General features: G+C 43.9%; 1 protein-coding gene across 1 annotated transcript in view; it reads left to right on the top strand.

Moving 5' to 3' along the window:
• The window catches only part of DNAH8 (dynein, axonemal, heavy chain 8), a 262,658-nt gene that overhangs the window by 162,934 nt on the left and 83,465 nt on the right, over window positions 1–16,259 (top strand). Inside the window, exons 61-67 of the mRNA XM_015422004.1 lie at window positions 234–262; window positions 1,406–1,536; window positions 2,752–2,905; window positions 4,672–4,836; window positions 11,737–11,963; window positions 12,582–12,700; window positions 14,925–15,028. Of these exons, the coding sequence (XP_015277490.1) occupies window positions 234–262; window positions 1,406–1,536; window positions 2,752–2,905; window positions 4,672–4,836; window positions 11,737–11,963; window positions 12,582–12,700; window positions 14,925–15,028 (929 nt within the window). The remainder of the gene's footprint in view (window positions 1–233; window positions 263–1,405; window positions 1,537–2,751; window positions 2,906–4,671; window positions 4,837–11,736; window positions 11,964–12,581; window positions 12,701–14,924; window positions 15,029–16,259) is intronic.

Genomic DNA, 16,259 nt, shown 5'->3' with positions numbered 1-16,259 from the left:
AAATAATAGGTTCACCAAATAGGCATCTAAAGTCTCCAGTTTCTATTAGATGTGTTTTCTAGTCTAAAGTGAATTGGAATAACCATACCTTAATTGATTTATCAAAAGTAGGATTTTTATTGCACTTTAATTAAAGCCTAAGCTTTCGTATGATTACGGTCATCACCATAAGTCAGTTGTGACTCTGCAGTGGTAACTATTGCATCACTAACTTTTTTTGTTGTGTTTGCAAGTTAACCAAGAGTTCAAGCACTCTTCAACTGTCAGTGAATTCTGCTCAAAGTTACTTTAATCTTGGACAATTAATTGAAACTGTTACAGAAAAGTTAGATTAATTGCTTTTTAATAAAGTGTAAGAGTTGAGATTGGCCTTTTTATCTTGCTATATCAGATGTAACTCATATGCACTTGCTGATTAGATCATTTGCATTTGTGCTGATAATCTCATATTTAGTCAAGAACCAATCACTTATCTAGATAATACTTACATGATTATGATAGAACAGATTTAGAAAAAGATAAGATTGATATTTTATTTTATTTTTATAACTTTTTATTGTTTTTATACTACAAACTACAAAGGGTAAGGGAAAGGGGAAATCTGGCCTAAAATACAAAGCTAGGCAAGGATCATATTATATTGGTTGTGCATAAGTTGTACCCAGGTCTTGATACTTTCCCCACATTTAAGATTTAAGGACGGAAAGTTAATAATTAGTACTTCAAGCTCAAACTAGCACAAGTATGGTTAACCAGAGTAAGTGCATCCTAGTTCTTTATATATTAGAAAAAAGAAATCAGACTTTCAGTATTAAGCTATTCATCATATTTTTTCTTCCTGTGTTTGTTTTTATCGTAAGTCAGTCTAACATTAAGAAGTTTAGGAGCTCCCCCTCCTTTATCAGATTCTGAAACTTCTGAGGGACTGCCCGAAATATTTTCACTGCTTCCCGATCTATGTTCGATGCTTCCTTCTGTTGCGTTATTATCCTCTGCTTTCCCTCTTCCTTCCGCTGTTGTTTGATGCTTTTCCAAAAATGTATTTGCTTTTTTAACAGAGTCAATCTCTGGTTGAGATTTGATTTCGTGATTAATAATAAAACTTCACTAAAGTCATATAGCAAAACTATAAGTGTCTGTATTACATGGGCTTTCTAATGCTGCATGTTCATGTTTTTCTAAGAACATTGTTTGAGCAAAATATGACAGCCTTCTGTGCAAGAATCACGTCAATGTTTTTTTAAAAATATGGGAATAAGTCACTGAATAATATATATTTTTGTAGCCTTTCAAATATGTCTATTCAAATGGGGCTTGTGGTAATTATTTAATAAACTGTTGTTTAATGTTTTAACCCTATATAACTATATTCGTACACCACTGTCTTCTATTCTTTGTAATTTAGATTTCACGAATAATTCGTACAGCATGTGGAAATGCTTTGCTTGTAGGAGTTGGTGGATCTGGAAAACAGAGTCTTTCGAGGCTGGCCTCTTTTATAGCTGGATACAAAATATTTCAGATAACTTTAACTAGGTGAGAATAATAAATTTGAACAAGTTTTTATCATTGTTCTCTCTGCAAAGCTAAAAGCTGATGCTATATATGAAGACCCAACATCATATTTCCATTTTGCAAATCGGATTAATGACAGACCTAGCCCAGTTATCAATAGGAAGATGGCACATGCCACGATACATTTTAATCCTTTAAAGTAGGAACCTTCTTCTTGTTAATTGAATCTCACTTTTAAGCACTTTTTTGCTCCCTGCTGATTGAAGCATGGCGTTTTATTCTTCAGCTGTTCAACTAACAGTGATGTCATCCCTCAAATCAAAGAGCCTTCTTCCAGTACCAGGGCTCTTCCACAGCAGAAGAACCTCTTGCAGCAGAGGAAGCCTTCTTGCATTGAAAGAGCATGTCACTATTAGCTGAGAAAAGAATTTTGGCTCATGAGTACAAGCCAAAATTTGGCACAAACTTGGGCTGGTTCGAAACCCCTGAATCAATGTTCAGGGAAGGTTCTTTCCCCAAACACTTACTGGACCTTTGTCCAGTTCATTTTGGCTGTTTTGGACCATTTAAACCTAATATCTGAGGAGCGCACTCACCCTGCGGTTATGTTGAAATGGCCATGAGCCATTTCACCAATTGGTTTCACTCCCCTCTGCTTCATAGCAGAGGGAGGCAAAATGGATGGGTTAAATTGCTGCCAGTCATTTAACTCCTTCTGGGCTATTCCCCCCCCCTTTCTCCCAGCTGCAGAGAAAGGGGGAACTGAACTCGCCGGACTGGCTCAGTTTAGGTGGGGGCCTTTTGGCTCAGTTCAGGGAATGCCCAGAACCCAGAACCGAACCAGATTTTTTAGGCTCATGCCCATCCCTACTCATGAGCTGGTTCATGCTCATCCCTAATATCAGATTCCCCCCTTTTAGAAGGGTAAGTCCAGCTGGCCCAAGTGTGGCTAAGGAGTATATGGGTTCATATTAGCGCTCCTTATAGTCTAGCTACCTGAAGAGTAATGTACCGCAGGCCTGGCTATTGTCTTTAATGATGCTGTTTCTGTTTGTGTGCTCCTTTTAAATTATACCTACACTTCTGTTCAGTTTCCAGCTAATCAGCATGGTACAAAAGAGCAGTTCATGCTGAATTAGATGCTAATTTATTTTTCCCATTGACTTCACTGTCATAGTTTATCTTATATAGCTATTATGTGGATATTGTTAAAATTGTTTTTTCCCCTCCTCCCAGATCTTACAATGTGTCCAATCTCACAGATGATCTAAAGCTTTTATATAGAGTTGCTGGTGGTGAAGGAAAAGGAATCACATTCATTTTCACAGATAATGAAATAAAAGACGAGGCATTTCTTGAATATCTTAATAATCTGCTTTCTTCTGGAGAGGTTAGGGTTTCATATCAATGCACTTGATATTGTATTTATTTTATTGTTATAATTATTGGATTTTTAGCCTGTTGCATCCCAAAGGCCTAGGACAAGTTACAGTACAGATGTACATCCAAAGAATACATGTATAATTTGAGGAGAATTTCCAATAGAAATACTTAGGTATTCTTCATCAATGATTTTTGCATAAATGTATTGGAAGGACAAATTTTGGCCACTGATGATCAGAATATTGGCATATTATAAAGCAGTGTGGTTTTGCAGGATTTATGTGGGACGTATAAAAGTATCAGCTCTGATCTTCATTGGATCAGAAATTGTGTGGAAGTTCAGCTCTCTCCCCTTGTGACTCAAGAGCTGCCCTTTGCACACACTCTTTTTTCCAGAAAAGAAAGCTTTTGAATGGGTATTTTAGAGGATTGGGCTCCTCATTCACTCAAGGGGAGGAAGCAAGAAAACCTTTATAGGCTTGTTCCTCAGAAATGGCACTTGCCCCTTTGATCTGCCCACCCACCCATCCCTGCTAGTCACTCCAAGGCCAAGCAGGGAATTTTTTTTACTCATTCAGAAGGGGTGAGAGGGTTCTTTTCTTGCCTGCTTCACTTTGCCACTTTCCATACTTATATAAATAGGTGTGGTTTAAATTGGTTAAACCCTGCTGAGTTTGGCTAGAACACTATGGGCCTTTGCACAAGTTAGGAATATCTGGCAAGCACCCGGCAGCCATTTTATGATGGGAGAGGGTTTCCAAACCAAACCCTCATGGATTCACCAGTCTAAACCCTAGTGTTTGACATCATGGGGAGGGTAATGGAATAAGAGGTCCTCTCAGCATACCATTGTGTGCAGCAAGGAAGATTAATTTGGCTGGATCAATGCCACTATGTTGGTATGCCTTTGGAAGCCCAATAGAGAGGGTGCCTGCTAGAGTTTGGGCTATAATTAGGCCCACATCAGCTTTTTAATAAAGCAACCCCACTAGAACCCATTTGCTCATGTTGGCATCTTTATTTGCACAAATGTTTCAAAGAAAACCAAAGGGTAATAGGCATCTATTGCCCAATGACCTCTTGGCATAACCTGTCTGTATCCTACCATGCCTCTAAGCAAAGCCTGAAGCCTTCTTCAGACGTAAGTGGTTCTTTCTTCAATAGAAGTGCCATTTCAGTTGGGAGGAAGCTCCTTAGGCTGGAGGAATTCTCTCCAGCCTCAGGCAGAATACTGCCCAATGCGTTATTTTTAAGAATACTGGCCAACGTGTAATTTTATGAAAATATGTTGTCCCAACCCAGTTAGGGCACTACACATTGTGGAAAACTGGCTTCTACGTGTGTATCCCTGATTGGCTAGAGAATGGGAAACAGTAATACACCTAGTGACTGAGTGTGCTGTTTCCCTCTCTGATCCCACTTTTCTTGGTGTGCATATGGAACCCTTTTTTTAAAGAAGCTAAAATACTGAAAAATTAGCTCTAGCCCCCCCCTCCACTCTGCTTCATCTGTCAAACTCTTGGTAGGTCTAGTTTGAGATTTTAAATACTAGGTCTGCATGCACAGCCCAGGCTGTTCCATTCATGCTTATTAAATAGCACATATGAGTTCAAATAGAGGAAGAAGCTGGCCCTTTAAATCTACTTAAACTCTGGATGTGCATATCCGGAGACATAGATTCCCTAATGTAATATTGTAATGATCTTAATACCTGTGTTTTATTTTCTAATTTAAATTTTTCTGCCAATTTTTTTAATTTATTTTTTTGCCAAGATCTCCAATTTATTTCCTCGAGATGAACTGGATGAAATAACTCAAGCACTGATATCTGTAATGAAAAAAGAGTTACCACGAGTTCCACCAACTTTTGATAATCTTTATGAATATTTTATCTCACGATCAAAGAAGAATCTTCATGTTGTTCTCTGCTTTTCTCCAGTGAGTTTCTTTTATAAATATCCTTAGGCAGATTTTCTCATGGGAAAATGTTTTCATTCAAGGTTTATGAGGAATCATAAAAGGTACAAAATAGTATTCTAATGAAAAAAATACACTCCAGGGACAAGTAGTTAACATGGTTGATGCTTACTCTGGAGGTCCATCTTATGACAGCTTTTCTACTAGCAGTTTTTTAACAGTCCATTTGAATATGTGAGTTATGAAATGAGACATGCCTCCCAGTATCAGGCCTGCTGTGTTCAGTGAGATGCTTCTTTTAAAGAGTGTATAAGATTACAGCCCTGATCTTTTACCATATCACAAAACTCAGCAGAACTTTCCAGAATAATTGCCAGAAGTACCTATATGCAAGTGTAATTTATTTATGTATTTAAACCATTTATTAGCTGCCTTTCCCCTTGCAGAACTCAAGGTAGCTTACAATATAAATAAAAATATTATAAAAACACAATAAAAACAATATGAACTGTAATGTATCTAGACCTGACCGTGTGCAAGGCGAGTTCTCTATTCAGTCATGCAAAGCCTCTGAGCTTCGCTCTGGGAGACAATAGCCTGAGCGGATCCTAGCCCACACCAACCAGTGGACTAGGATCTTGGTCAGGACCTATGGCACTCTCGGCCACTGTATATAGCCTATCACAGAGTGGGGGGGTGTTCTGGGAGTGGGTTTACTGAGCATATAAGCCGGCCTGCGAGCTGGGGGTTTTCATCTTGTTCTGCACCTATAATAAAGTATGAGAGCTGAAATCACTTGCCAAACTCAGTACTTTTCACTGGCAATGAAGGTGGGATCCTTCTCCTCATGAACAACGACCACGAGCACATCGTGCCCTGATGCCAAGGAGAGCCTACGCTACGCTTCTTTGGTCATCGCACCCCACACCGCTCCTAGCACCGTGCTTCATCGCTTCCTCCAACTCGGAGTCCTGCAAAGCATCGTGCCCCGCTTCCCCGGCATCGGTCATCTATCAATCGTTCCAGCCACGTGGAGTTCCCGAGATGGCCGCAACACATGGTAACATCCCAGCTTTCGGTGTCACCCAGCCTGAGCAATGGGAGACCTGGCTAGAGACCCTCGAGAACCATCTCACGTACCATGATGTGACAGACGCCAACTAGAAGAAGGCCATGCTCCTCAGCTCTTGTGGCATCGATACCTTCTGGTTGCTGAAGGCCCTGATAGCACCCAAGCAGATGAAGGAGGAAACCTACGAGGTACTGGTGAAGGTGCTCACTGATTGCCTTTTTTGCACACGTTCGGGGCCTGGATGAATCGGCCTCTGACTTCCTGGTGGGGCTCCAAAGAGCTGCCACAAGGTATGCGTTCCCTAGCTTGGTGGACACGCTCTTGAAACAGTTCCTAGTGGGCCTCCGCAAGCACAAGCTACACCGGAAGCTGACCAGCCATGACGACCTGGATCTCAACAAGGCATTAAAAGAGGCTGCCGTTTATGAGAAGTCTCATCAGGGCTGCCTCACAAAAGCAGTCCATCGCACCGATGCTAACCCCGTTTCGGACTTCTCCAACGAGGAGGAGGTACTGCAGGTCTGCCGCCCGTCTCACCGCCCATCTCGTCTACCCGGAGCTGCTACAGGCAAACCGTTGCCTACTTCAGCATCCTGCACCAGCTGTGGGGAAGCCCACGAATGCCGGACCTGCCAGTTCAGGGATGCCGTTTGCAGGACTTGCAACAAATAAGGCCACATTGCCCGGGTTTGCCGTTCCCTTGGTCAACGACAGAGGACGTCTGTGTACCAGGAGTCCTCGGATCTTCACACGCTCACCTTCCATCACCAGCCACGCCAGGTATGTAACCTGCCCCCCAACAGCCCCAACAAATTGCATGTAACAGTGTTGATTGAGGGATCCCCCTGTAAAATGGAAGTGGACATGGGTTTGTCCTTTTCCATCATTTCCGCTGCCACACTGTGCATGCTATGCCCACGGGGGCACCCCTCCTAGAGAAGCCACACGGGTTGTCTTTGTGGGACTTTAACAAAAACCCTGTGGCAATCCGGGGCTGTGGCAGGTTCTGGGTGCAGTATAAGGACTTCAAGGGCCATCTAGATTTGCTGGTGGTGGAGGGCCAACTCACGAGCCTGTTGGGGCTTTCCTGGTTTGGACCGCTAGGGCTCACGGTCACAGGGGTAAACACAGAGACACAGGATGCAGCCAGGGGATTCTTCCTAGAAGATTCCGTGTACACCTGCAACTACACCTGCCCCCCCTGGATCCCGGCAAGGGTTGTGAGAGTGACAGGGCCTCAATCCTATGAAGTCTCAGCGGAGGATGGACAGCTGTTACGGCACCACATCGATCAGCTGTGCCAGCGAGTTCTCCCTCTCGACCCAGAGGACTTCGCGGACACAGACGCCCCGAGACAGCGGCCACCGCATAGCCACAGACAACCATGGGTCCCGCAGATGAGGCACCTAGCCTACCCTGTGCCATCCAGCCAGTGGACAGCGCATGCACCCCGAGCGAGGCACTGCTGACCTAGCCATCTTCACCGACGTGACCAGCCCTCAGCCAAGGGCCCCGGCCCCAGCCACTGGTTGTCACTTGGGTTAGGACTGCTTGATTTTAACTTCTACTGCTACTTTTGTCATTTTTATTTTATTCTTTTTTACTGTGCTTTATTGCAGCGTATTCTTAAGTCTGGTTTTAGTGATCAAAACGATTGTACAATGCCGTCCCTTATTAACCTTGTTGTACTCTGGAAGTTGTACCATCTGGCTATTGTAATTTACTTTTATGGTTTTTATATTGCTGGCTATGTGCTGTAACAATAAAATTCATTCATTCATTCATTCAGTACACTTTGTGGGAAAGGCTTTCTGAGCTTCTGGTTCACCTCCCAGAAGACAAGCATCAGGCACCCCGCATCATCCAAAAGGAGGGCATGGTGCTGGCAAAGCAACCTCCAAACATGCCTTAGACACTTCCTCAAGGACAATGGCTTTCAGCCATAGCTCTCTGAAGGCATTCATGGCTACACAACACCAATTTACAGTCAGATACTAGGTCATACGTAGAGGACCTCTCCTTTGATGGCCTTGGTCTGTTTAACAGTACTACAGACACCATACTACAAGACATGGATAAAAGTATTAAAACTTCTTGTGCTCTCGGTGTTTCCTCATCCACGAGACAACATTACTGACCTCGTCCCTGGTCCAAACCCTGGCAAAAACGCACCCCAAACCGTCAGTCTCCTGACCAACAATGGAGGCCACGTACATCCTCTGGAGGCCAGAAACCCACATTCCAGAAACCTAGATTTGGATCGGGACAACAGCCTACCCGCAGTAAGCAGGCAAAGTCTGCCAAGCAGGGTTTTTGACTTCCATATCTCCCAGTCACATCCAACCCGTCTAACCCCTTTCCTCCAATCCTGGCACCTCATCACCATGGACAAATGGGTGCTGTCCATCTTGACCCAGGGTTACCACATACAATTCATCCAGAACCCCATTGCTCCTGTCTTCATCTCCACACCCCCTTCTCCAGCTTTCCTGGAAGAAGTGTCCGTCCTTCTGCAGAAGGGCGCCATCGAGCCGGTGCCACTGCACCTACAGGGCAAGGGATTCTATTCCCATTATTTTACCGTTCCAAAGCGGGATGGAGGCATTCGACCAATCTTAGATCTAAGGGTGCTCAACTGCTTTGTGTGCTACCGTTTCCGCATGGTATCCTTGCAGCAGATCCTACCACTTCTCCGGAAGAACGTATGGATCTCCAAGACGCATATTTCCACCTTACCATCCACCTGTCCCACCACCAATACCTATGCTTTGCAATTGGCCAGCATCATTACCAATACACAGCTCTGGATCTCCAAGACGCATATTTCCACCTCACCATCCACCTGTCCCACTGCCAATACCTATGCTTTGCGATTGGCCAGCATCATTACCAATAGGCAGCTCTGCCATTCGGTCTCTCAAGTGCACCGAGAGTGTTCACAAAGACAATGGTAGTGGTCGCAGCCTTCTTTCATCTCAGGGGTATCTCCATTTACCCATACATCAATGATTGGCTACTGGTTGCAACTTCCCAAGACGGCCTAATCTCTGACATCAACGAGACACTGACCCTCCTGGAAAACCTGTGACTATAGGTAAATCTAGAGAAGTCTCAACTTCAACCAGTCCAGAAAATACACTACATCGGTGCACTACTGGACTCGATAAGTTGCAGAGCCTACTTACCACAGGCCAGGGCCGCGGATATTGTGAATCTAGCCACCGTGATGCGTACTCGACCCTTGGTAATGGCTTTCCAAATACAAAGACTCCTTGGCCTAATGGCCGCTACTACATCCATCCTCGTCTTTGCCAGGTTGAGAATGTGCCACCTACAACTTTGGTTTATACGCAATTTCAATCCAGAACGAGACCCACACTATACCCGTCTATCCCCACCTACCAAAGTACAGGACTCTCTACTTTCGTGGACTACTCCCCCCAACCTTTTCTGGGGAGCACCCTTCCACCCTCCATCACCGGAGATCACCCTTATGACAGATGCATCTCTCTCAGGTTGGGGCGCTCATCTGATAGGACTCTGTGTCGGTGGCAGATGGGACACACAGAAGCGGAACCGTCACATCAACTTTCTGGAGCTACTTGCGATACAGTTCGCTGTCACCAGTTTCCTGCCTCTGATCGGGGGGAAGTGTGTCACGATCCTTATGGACAATACTACTGCCCTCAACTACATAAACAGGCAGGGGGGCACTGTCTCTCAACGCCTCTGCAAGCTGGCCATTCAGTTGTGGGACTTCTGTATCACCTACAACATCTTCCTAATCGCCACGCACATACCGGGCCACATGAATGTGCAGGCAGACCAACTGAGTCGGGGAGGACTTTGATTGCACGAATGGGAAATGAATTCTACCTACCTCCTCCCACTCTTCCACAAGTGGGGGTTCCCTCAGATAGTCCACCAGGGTGAACAAAAAGTGTCCTCTATTCTGCAGCTGAGGAGGCAGGGACCCACTGTCTTTGGGGAACAGTCTCCTCTACCCCTGGTCCAGAGACTTTCTCATCCTCTTCCCCCCGCTGCCTCTGCTTCTGAGGGTGGTTTGTAAAATCATCAGCGACAGAGCGGATTGCATCCTCATATCCCCGTGGTGGCCGAGGTAGCCGTGGTTCTCAACCATACTGGATCTGTCAGCAGGGATCTACCACCAATTTCTGCTGGTTCAGGACCTCTTGCTCCTATCCGAGTCTCCTTTCCTATAGCATGACGTTCCACAACTGAAGTTGACAGCCTGGAGAGTGGTATCAACAGTTTTTCCTTCCTACTGAACTCCAGAAAGGCCACTATACGCAAATCTTACCATTATAAATGGCTAAAGTTGTGTTCCTTTTTGGGTGCTGATGTCCCTCGAGCTGCTTCCGTGGGTCTCGAGAAGGTTTTTGATTTCCTTCTGTCTCTCGCTGACTCGGGACTGTCACATTCCTCATTGAAAGTTTATTTGGCTGCACTTTCAGCCTACCATGTTCAAGTTGAGGGATGCACACTTTTTTCGCATCCTCTTTCTAAACGTTTTTTAAAGGGACTGTTACACCTTTATCCTCCTATCAAATGTCCTGTGGACCCTTGGGACCTTCCCCTGGTACTTTGCCAGCTCACTAGAAAACCTTTTGAGCTGCTTGCGACTTGCGACTTGAAATTGCTGTTGTGGAAAACAGCTTTTCTGGTGGCTGTTACTTAGGCGAGGCGAGTGTAGGAAATACTAGCTTTCAGACATAATTCTCCTTACCTATCATTTTTGCCAGATGGTGTCCGTCTTGTTCCTGACATCTCGTTCTTGCCAAAGGTAGTTTCAGAGTTTCGGCGGAGGTCTTCCTTCCAGATTTCTTCCCATCTCCGACATCCCCGGAGGAGAGGCTATTACACACGTTGGATACAAAGCGTGTGCTTCTGTTCTACCTACAGAGAACTTGTCCAATGAGACGTGATTGTCAGCTTTTTGTTTCCTATGCTCCAGCCAAGCTGGGAACTTGCATCACAGCTCAGCATTTGTCAAGGTGGATTGTAGGTCTTATTCGCCTCTGCTATCTTATTGCTAAGATGCCATTGCCTGGCCCTATCAGGGCTCATTCTACTCGAGCTGTTGCAGCCTCAACTACTTTCCTTCAGGGAGTTTCCCTACTAGACATTTGCAGAGCTGCTACCTGGGCTACGCCTAATACGTTCAGAAGGTACTACGCCCTTGATGTCCGCAAGAACTCTCGTACCAACATGGGACGTCACATCTTATCCTCGGCTTCGCAGTAATTACCTGCCAGCACCTTCCTCCAGGTAGGCCACTGCTTGCTATTCTCCCATGGGTGTGAAGCACAGAGACCACGTTGAAGATAAACAGGTTGCTTACCTGTAACTGGTGATCTTCAAGTGGTCATCTGTGCATTCACACCCTCCTTCCACGCTGCTGTCAGCTTCTATGTTTTTATTTACGTTGATTTGAAGTGGTCTGAAGGAACTGGTGGGATGTCCGTGCCCACCCCTCTGGGCATGCATGGTTGGGGTTCCTGCACATGCCTGAAGTCTGGGCGCGAAAATCCGTTAGAGCTTGCTACAATGCCAATCAATCCAGCGCAGGTGCACTGAATCCCATGGGTGTGAATGCACAGATGACCACTCGAAGATCACCAGTTACAGGTAAGCAACCTGTTTTTCCCTTCCATGCAAACAAATTATTGGTGTTATTGATAACAATCTGACAAGAGCTATGTACACGTATCACTGACTTTTTAACTTGCATGCAGTTGAATTTGGGCCTGTGTGAGAAAGCTTAGCAAAACTATTGTTCCTATAAATATGATGGATTACTTATATTCATTTCTTCCTGTTCCTGTTAGGTTGGTGAGAAATTTCGTGCACGCTCTTTGAAATTTCCTGGTCTTATATCAGGCTGTACCATGGATTGGTTCACTAGGTGGCCCAAGGAAGCCCTTGTTGCTGTATCCCATTATTTCCTGTCAGAGTTTAACATTGTCTGTTCTGCTGAAGTTAAAGCACAAGTAGTAGAAACTATGGGTATCTTTCATGACCTAGTTTCAGAAAGCTGTGAGAATTATTTCCAAAGGTAACAATTGAAAGATAAGTAGTAATGCTGTAGTTACTCAAGTGAAGGATGGAATTTGTTACTGGAATATATAAACATTGATATTTGTTTCCTGTTAAGCTATCAGCTGATATAGTTGATGGACAAATACTAAAGGGAATGTGTAGAGCCCTTATGTTAAAAATCCTACAGATACATTTTGTTTATGTTTTTATATGAAAACACTTTAGTGCATCCTATTTGCTATCCAATTACATTGACCTCTGTTCTGCTATTAATACATACCAGACAACTATATGAGTGAATGGGCTAGTATCATATAAGCTACCTTGGGCCCCTTTGATATTTGGGAAAGATATAAATGTTTTCAATAAATAATATAATTGATTTCAATAGGATGCCTGTTTATCATTATTTTAAAAATTATTTGTCAGATATCCATTTTTATAACTGTATCACATTAAAATCTATTTACATTAAATTTGAGAGTGAACCTTGAGGCCTCTGCCATTTACTAGGCAATTGTACAAGTAAAGTTGCATGTGGGTGCACCTGTTTTTAGGACTGCATGTTTATTATAATAATACCATGTTTACATGATGTATTTATTTAAATTTCCACCATTACTGTACATTACAGATACCGACGAAGAGCTCATGTCACACCCAAGTCATATCTCTCTTTCATTAATGGCTACAAGGAAGTTTATGCTGAAAAGTTATCCAGCATTAATGAGCAAGCTGAGCGTATGCACATTGGTAAGATCAACAGGAGTGTGATGGGCCACTGGAGGACACCCGCCTGGCAGGCAGCAATGAAGATGGAGGGGTGGGGTCTGAGAAGTCCTAGGAGGTTCTTCAGCAGCTAGGCTAAAGAAGCATGGCAGAGCCTGTTTCCACCTATGCTGCAGACATACTAGCAATTGGCTGGCTGGCAGGAGTGGACTATATTCTAAATATGAGCAGTTAGTTTCATGTAGTGCCAAGAAGGCTAATGTGGTCTTGGGGTGTATCAACAGAGGCATAACATCCAAAGTGTAAGATGTCATAGTCTCTCTATACACTGCATTGTTCAGGCTGCACCTGGACTACTGTGTGAAGTTGGTGGGGTGGGGAGGCAGAAAGAGAGTGGTGGGGTGGGGAGGTAGAAAGAGAAAGAAAGAAAGAAAATGATGGGATAGGGTGCAGAAAAAGAGAGTGATGGTGGGGCAGAAAGACAGAGTGTTTGAGCAGGGGACAGAAAGAAAGAGAAAGTGATAGAGTTGGGGAGGCAAAAAGAGTGATAGGGTGGGGCAGAAAGTGATAGGGTGGGGAGGGAGAAAGAGTGATGGGGTGAGGAGGCAGAAAGAAAGAGTGATGGGTAGGGGACAGAAAGAAAAAGTGATGGGGTGTGGAGGCAGAAAGAGAGAAAGAGTGATGACATAGAGGGCAGAGTGATAGGTACAAAGAGAGAGAGACAAGCATGGGGGAGAGAGTAAGAGAAGGGGTGGCAGGATGGAGAAAGAGTAAGAGGCAGACAAGAAGGGGGAGAGGAGAGGAAACATAGATGGAGGATTGGGATGGCTGCTCCCGCAAAGTTTCCTGTGGGTCCCCACTTGTATATTCTAACAGCCAAGTCAGCCAGATCTGAGAATTCTTAAAGCTGGTGACTGGAGCCATGAATGGACAAGATAGATCTTTCTACAAACCTTAAAAATGCCCCAGATTTTCCAAAATATCGGAAATATTAAAAAAGAAGAAGAAATGGTGCGCTAACCTCCCCAAAATTATTAAAGGTGCCTGTAGCTTTAAGAAATGGAGGCCCTCAGGCAGGGTGCCAAAATATCTGAAATCTAAAAGAAAAAGAAAAAGAAATGGTGTGCTACCCCCCAAAAAATTATTAAATGTTGCCTGTAACTTTAAGAAATGGAGGCCCTCAGGCAGGGGAGGGGGCAGGGCCCTTTTTAAGGGCTGCTTTGGCCTTTGAGGGAGGACTCGTGGGTCAGGCCTGGCAGCAACTACCAGACTACCTGACCGTGCAGGGCTCTTTTTGTAGCAGGAACTCTTTTGTATATTAGGCAACATACCCCTAATGTAGCCAATCCTCCAAGGGCTTACAGAGCTCTTCTTACAGGGGCTACTGTAAGCTCTTGGAGCATTGGCTACATTAGGGGTGTGTCACCTAATATGCAAAGTAGTTCTTGCTACAAAAAGAGCCCTGCACATGACTCACCTTAGCCTGGCTGCTTGTTACTGTTCAACAGTTGGTGAATGGCTGAGAAGGATAGAATGATGGGGCAGGATATGGGGCTGCCAGGAAGAGGGAAAGGGAAAATAATGTGGGGAAGGGTGTGTCCCAATCCAGCCAATGTACCCAGTGTGATGATGTCACCCGGAGGTGACATCAACGTCACCCGGGGGGGAACGCTCTAGCATTCGGCCTGAAAACTCTATGGTGTCATAAAGTTTTTAAGCTGAATGCTAGAGCATCCACCAGCGGCATGCCTAGCGTGATGACGTCACTTCTGGGTGATGTCATCATGGCGCTCATGTGAATGTCCCAGACCAGGACCAACTCCCCCTGCCAAAAAAGGTAAGGGACCTGGCAACCTTAGAAACTGATGTCTTCCCTACAAGTCCTTGAGGACTTTTTATACCTATAATATGGGGTTGCTTCTTATGAAGCATAAGTGGAAAAAGCCCATGAATCCTTTCAATGAGTCCTTGTGTAAGTCAGCACCACGCAACTTGGCCATTGTTCCCCTAGGTAGAGATGGGGGTGGGTGGGTGAAGACAGGGGGTAGATAAAGATAGGATGCCTGTTCGATGGGAGGGAGAGAAGGAAGCAGGGAAAGGGGAGAGGATGTGGGGGCTGCCAATGAAGGGAAGGAAGATATAGCCAGGGAGGGCGAGTGAGATGCCCCCCCAAAGTCCTTGCAAGTTCCCACTTGTCATTATACAGTATACACCCCTCAACCCTTTGGCTTTTGATCACTGTGTACAGGTCTTTCTAAGCTGATGGAAGCAAGTGAATCTGTTGCTAAACTCTCTCAGGAACTGGCAGTGAAAGAGAAGGAACTGGCTTTGGCTTCTGTAAAAGCTGACAAAGTGAGTACCAAGGCACATTGCCATGGAAAATGACTGATACCTTGTTTTGAGGTTGCATTTCCGCTATAGGGATATTGCAGTATCCCAAGAAAAGGTATTTAATGTTTTGATGTAAAATTATAAAATTAGATTCTTCCTCCCAGATGCCACATTTTATTGCTATTGCCATTATCTTCTGGCATGTGCCATAGAGCACAGTGAATTTTTCCTGCAACATGAATAAAGAAATCTGGGCCTGCAAGAGATCTCCTATTGCCAGCCAACCCGCCCTGCTGCCAGTCCCTCTATCTCTGCAAGAATATGTCTTCTCAGGAAAGAGTCAAACAACACAAATATATATTGCAAAATGTGTTCTATTTGTTCCATCTTATAAAGTGCATTGTGTGTTATTTATAATATTCTAAAACAGGTATATTCATTACATGCAATATCAACAATAATAATCAAGCTTCTCCTTGCTTGAAATTCTTCTGAAGGGGAAAGTTTTCTTTTGTGGTTACATTGATGTTTAAATAGATGTGCTCCGTCTATGAACTTCAGCTGTTTAATGGGCCTGTTGTAGGACCTTTCAAGCAATTCTAGAAACTCCCATTGGGGTTGATTGTGTAAAAAGGATGTAAATTGACTGGTAGTTATTAGAACTGTATAAACTGATTATTATAAGATGGAACAAATAGAACACATTAACTTATAAAAGGTTTTTGCAGTTTTTATTTGTGTTGTTTGACTCTTGTAACACTTCAGCTCGAGTTTCTACAGCTGCTTTTCTCAGGAAAGAGGACAAAACAACCGGGAGGGCTGACGGGGGGCAGGGAGTCCATTACATGCTGGTTCTGAATTCTTTTTTTTAAAAAAAAATTATTTAATTTTTAGACACACACGTAAACAAAAAGACAAAACAAACATAAGCAATGTTTCCTGTATACAGCGATACAACTAGTTCTAGACAATATTGCAACTGAGCATGCTTTTTTTTATAAAGACCTTCTTTTAAGATTTAACTAAATATATATTTTTGATAAGGTTCTCACAACATCTCCAATGGTCATTAACCACTAAATATCCTTTTTCATTACTCTGAAGAATTCCTATCTATATATTTTCAACATCCTTTGTCAATTTCTTATTGCAACTACTATTATATACTTGTTTTCCCAAATAAATATCCGCCAGTGGCATGAATGTAGTACAACTTATAAACAGCTTAGCTTCCCACCTAATTACTCACCCC

Source organism: Gekko japonicus, unplaced genomic scaffold (assembly GCF_001447785.1).
Source record: "Gekko japonicus isolate JY-2015 unplaced genomic scaffold, Gekko_japonicus_V1.1 scaffold960, whole genome shotgun sequence".
In the NCBI taxonomy this organism is placed as follows: Eukaryota; Metazoa; Chordata; class Lepidosauria; order Squamata; family Gekkonidae; genus Gekko; species Gekko japonicus.
This window is presented reverse-complemented; position numbering and strand designations above follow the sequence as displayed.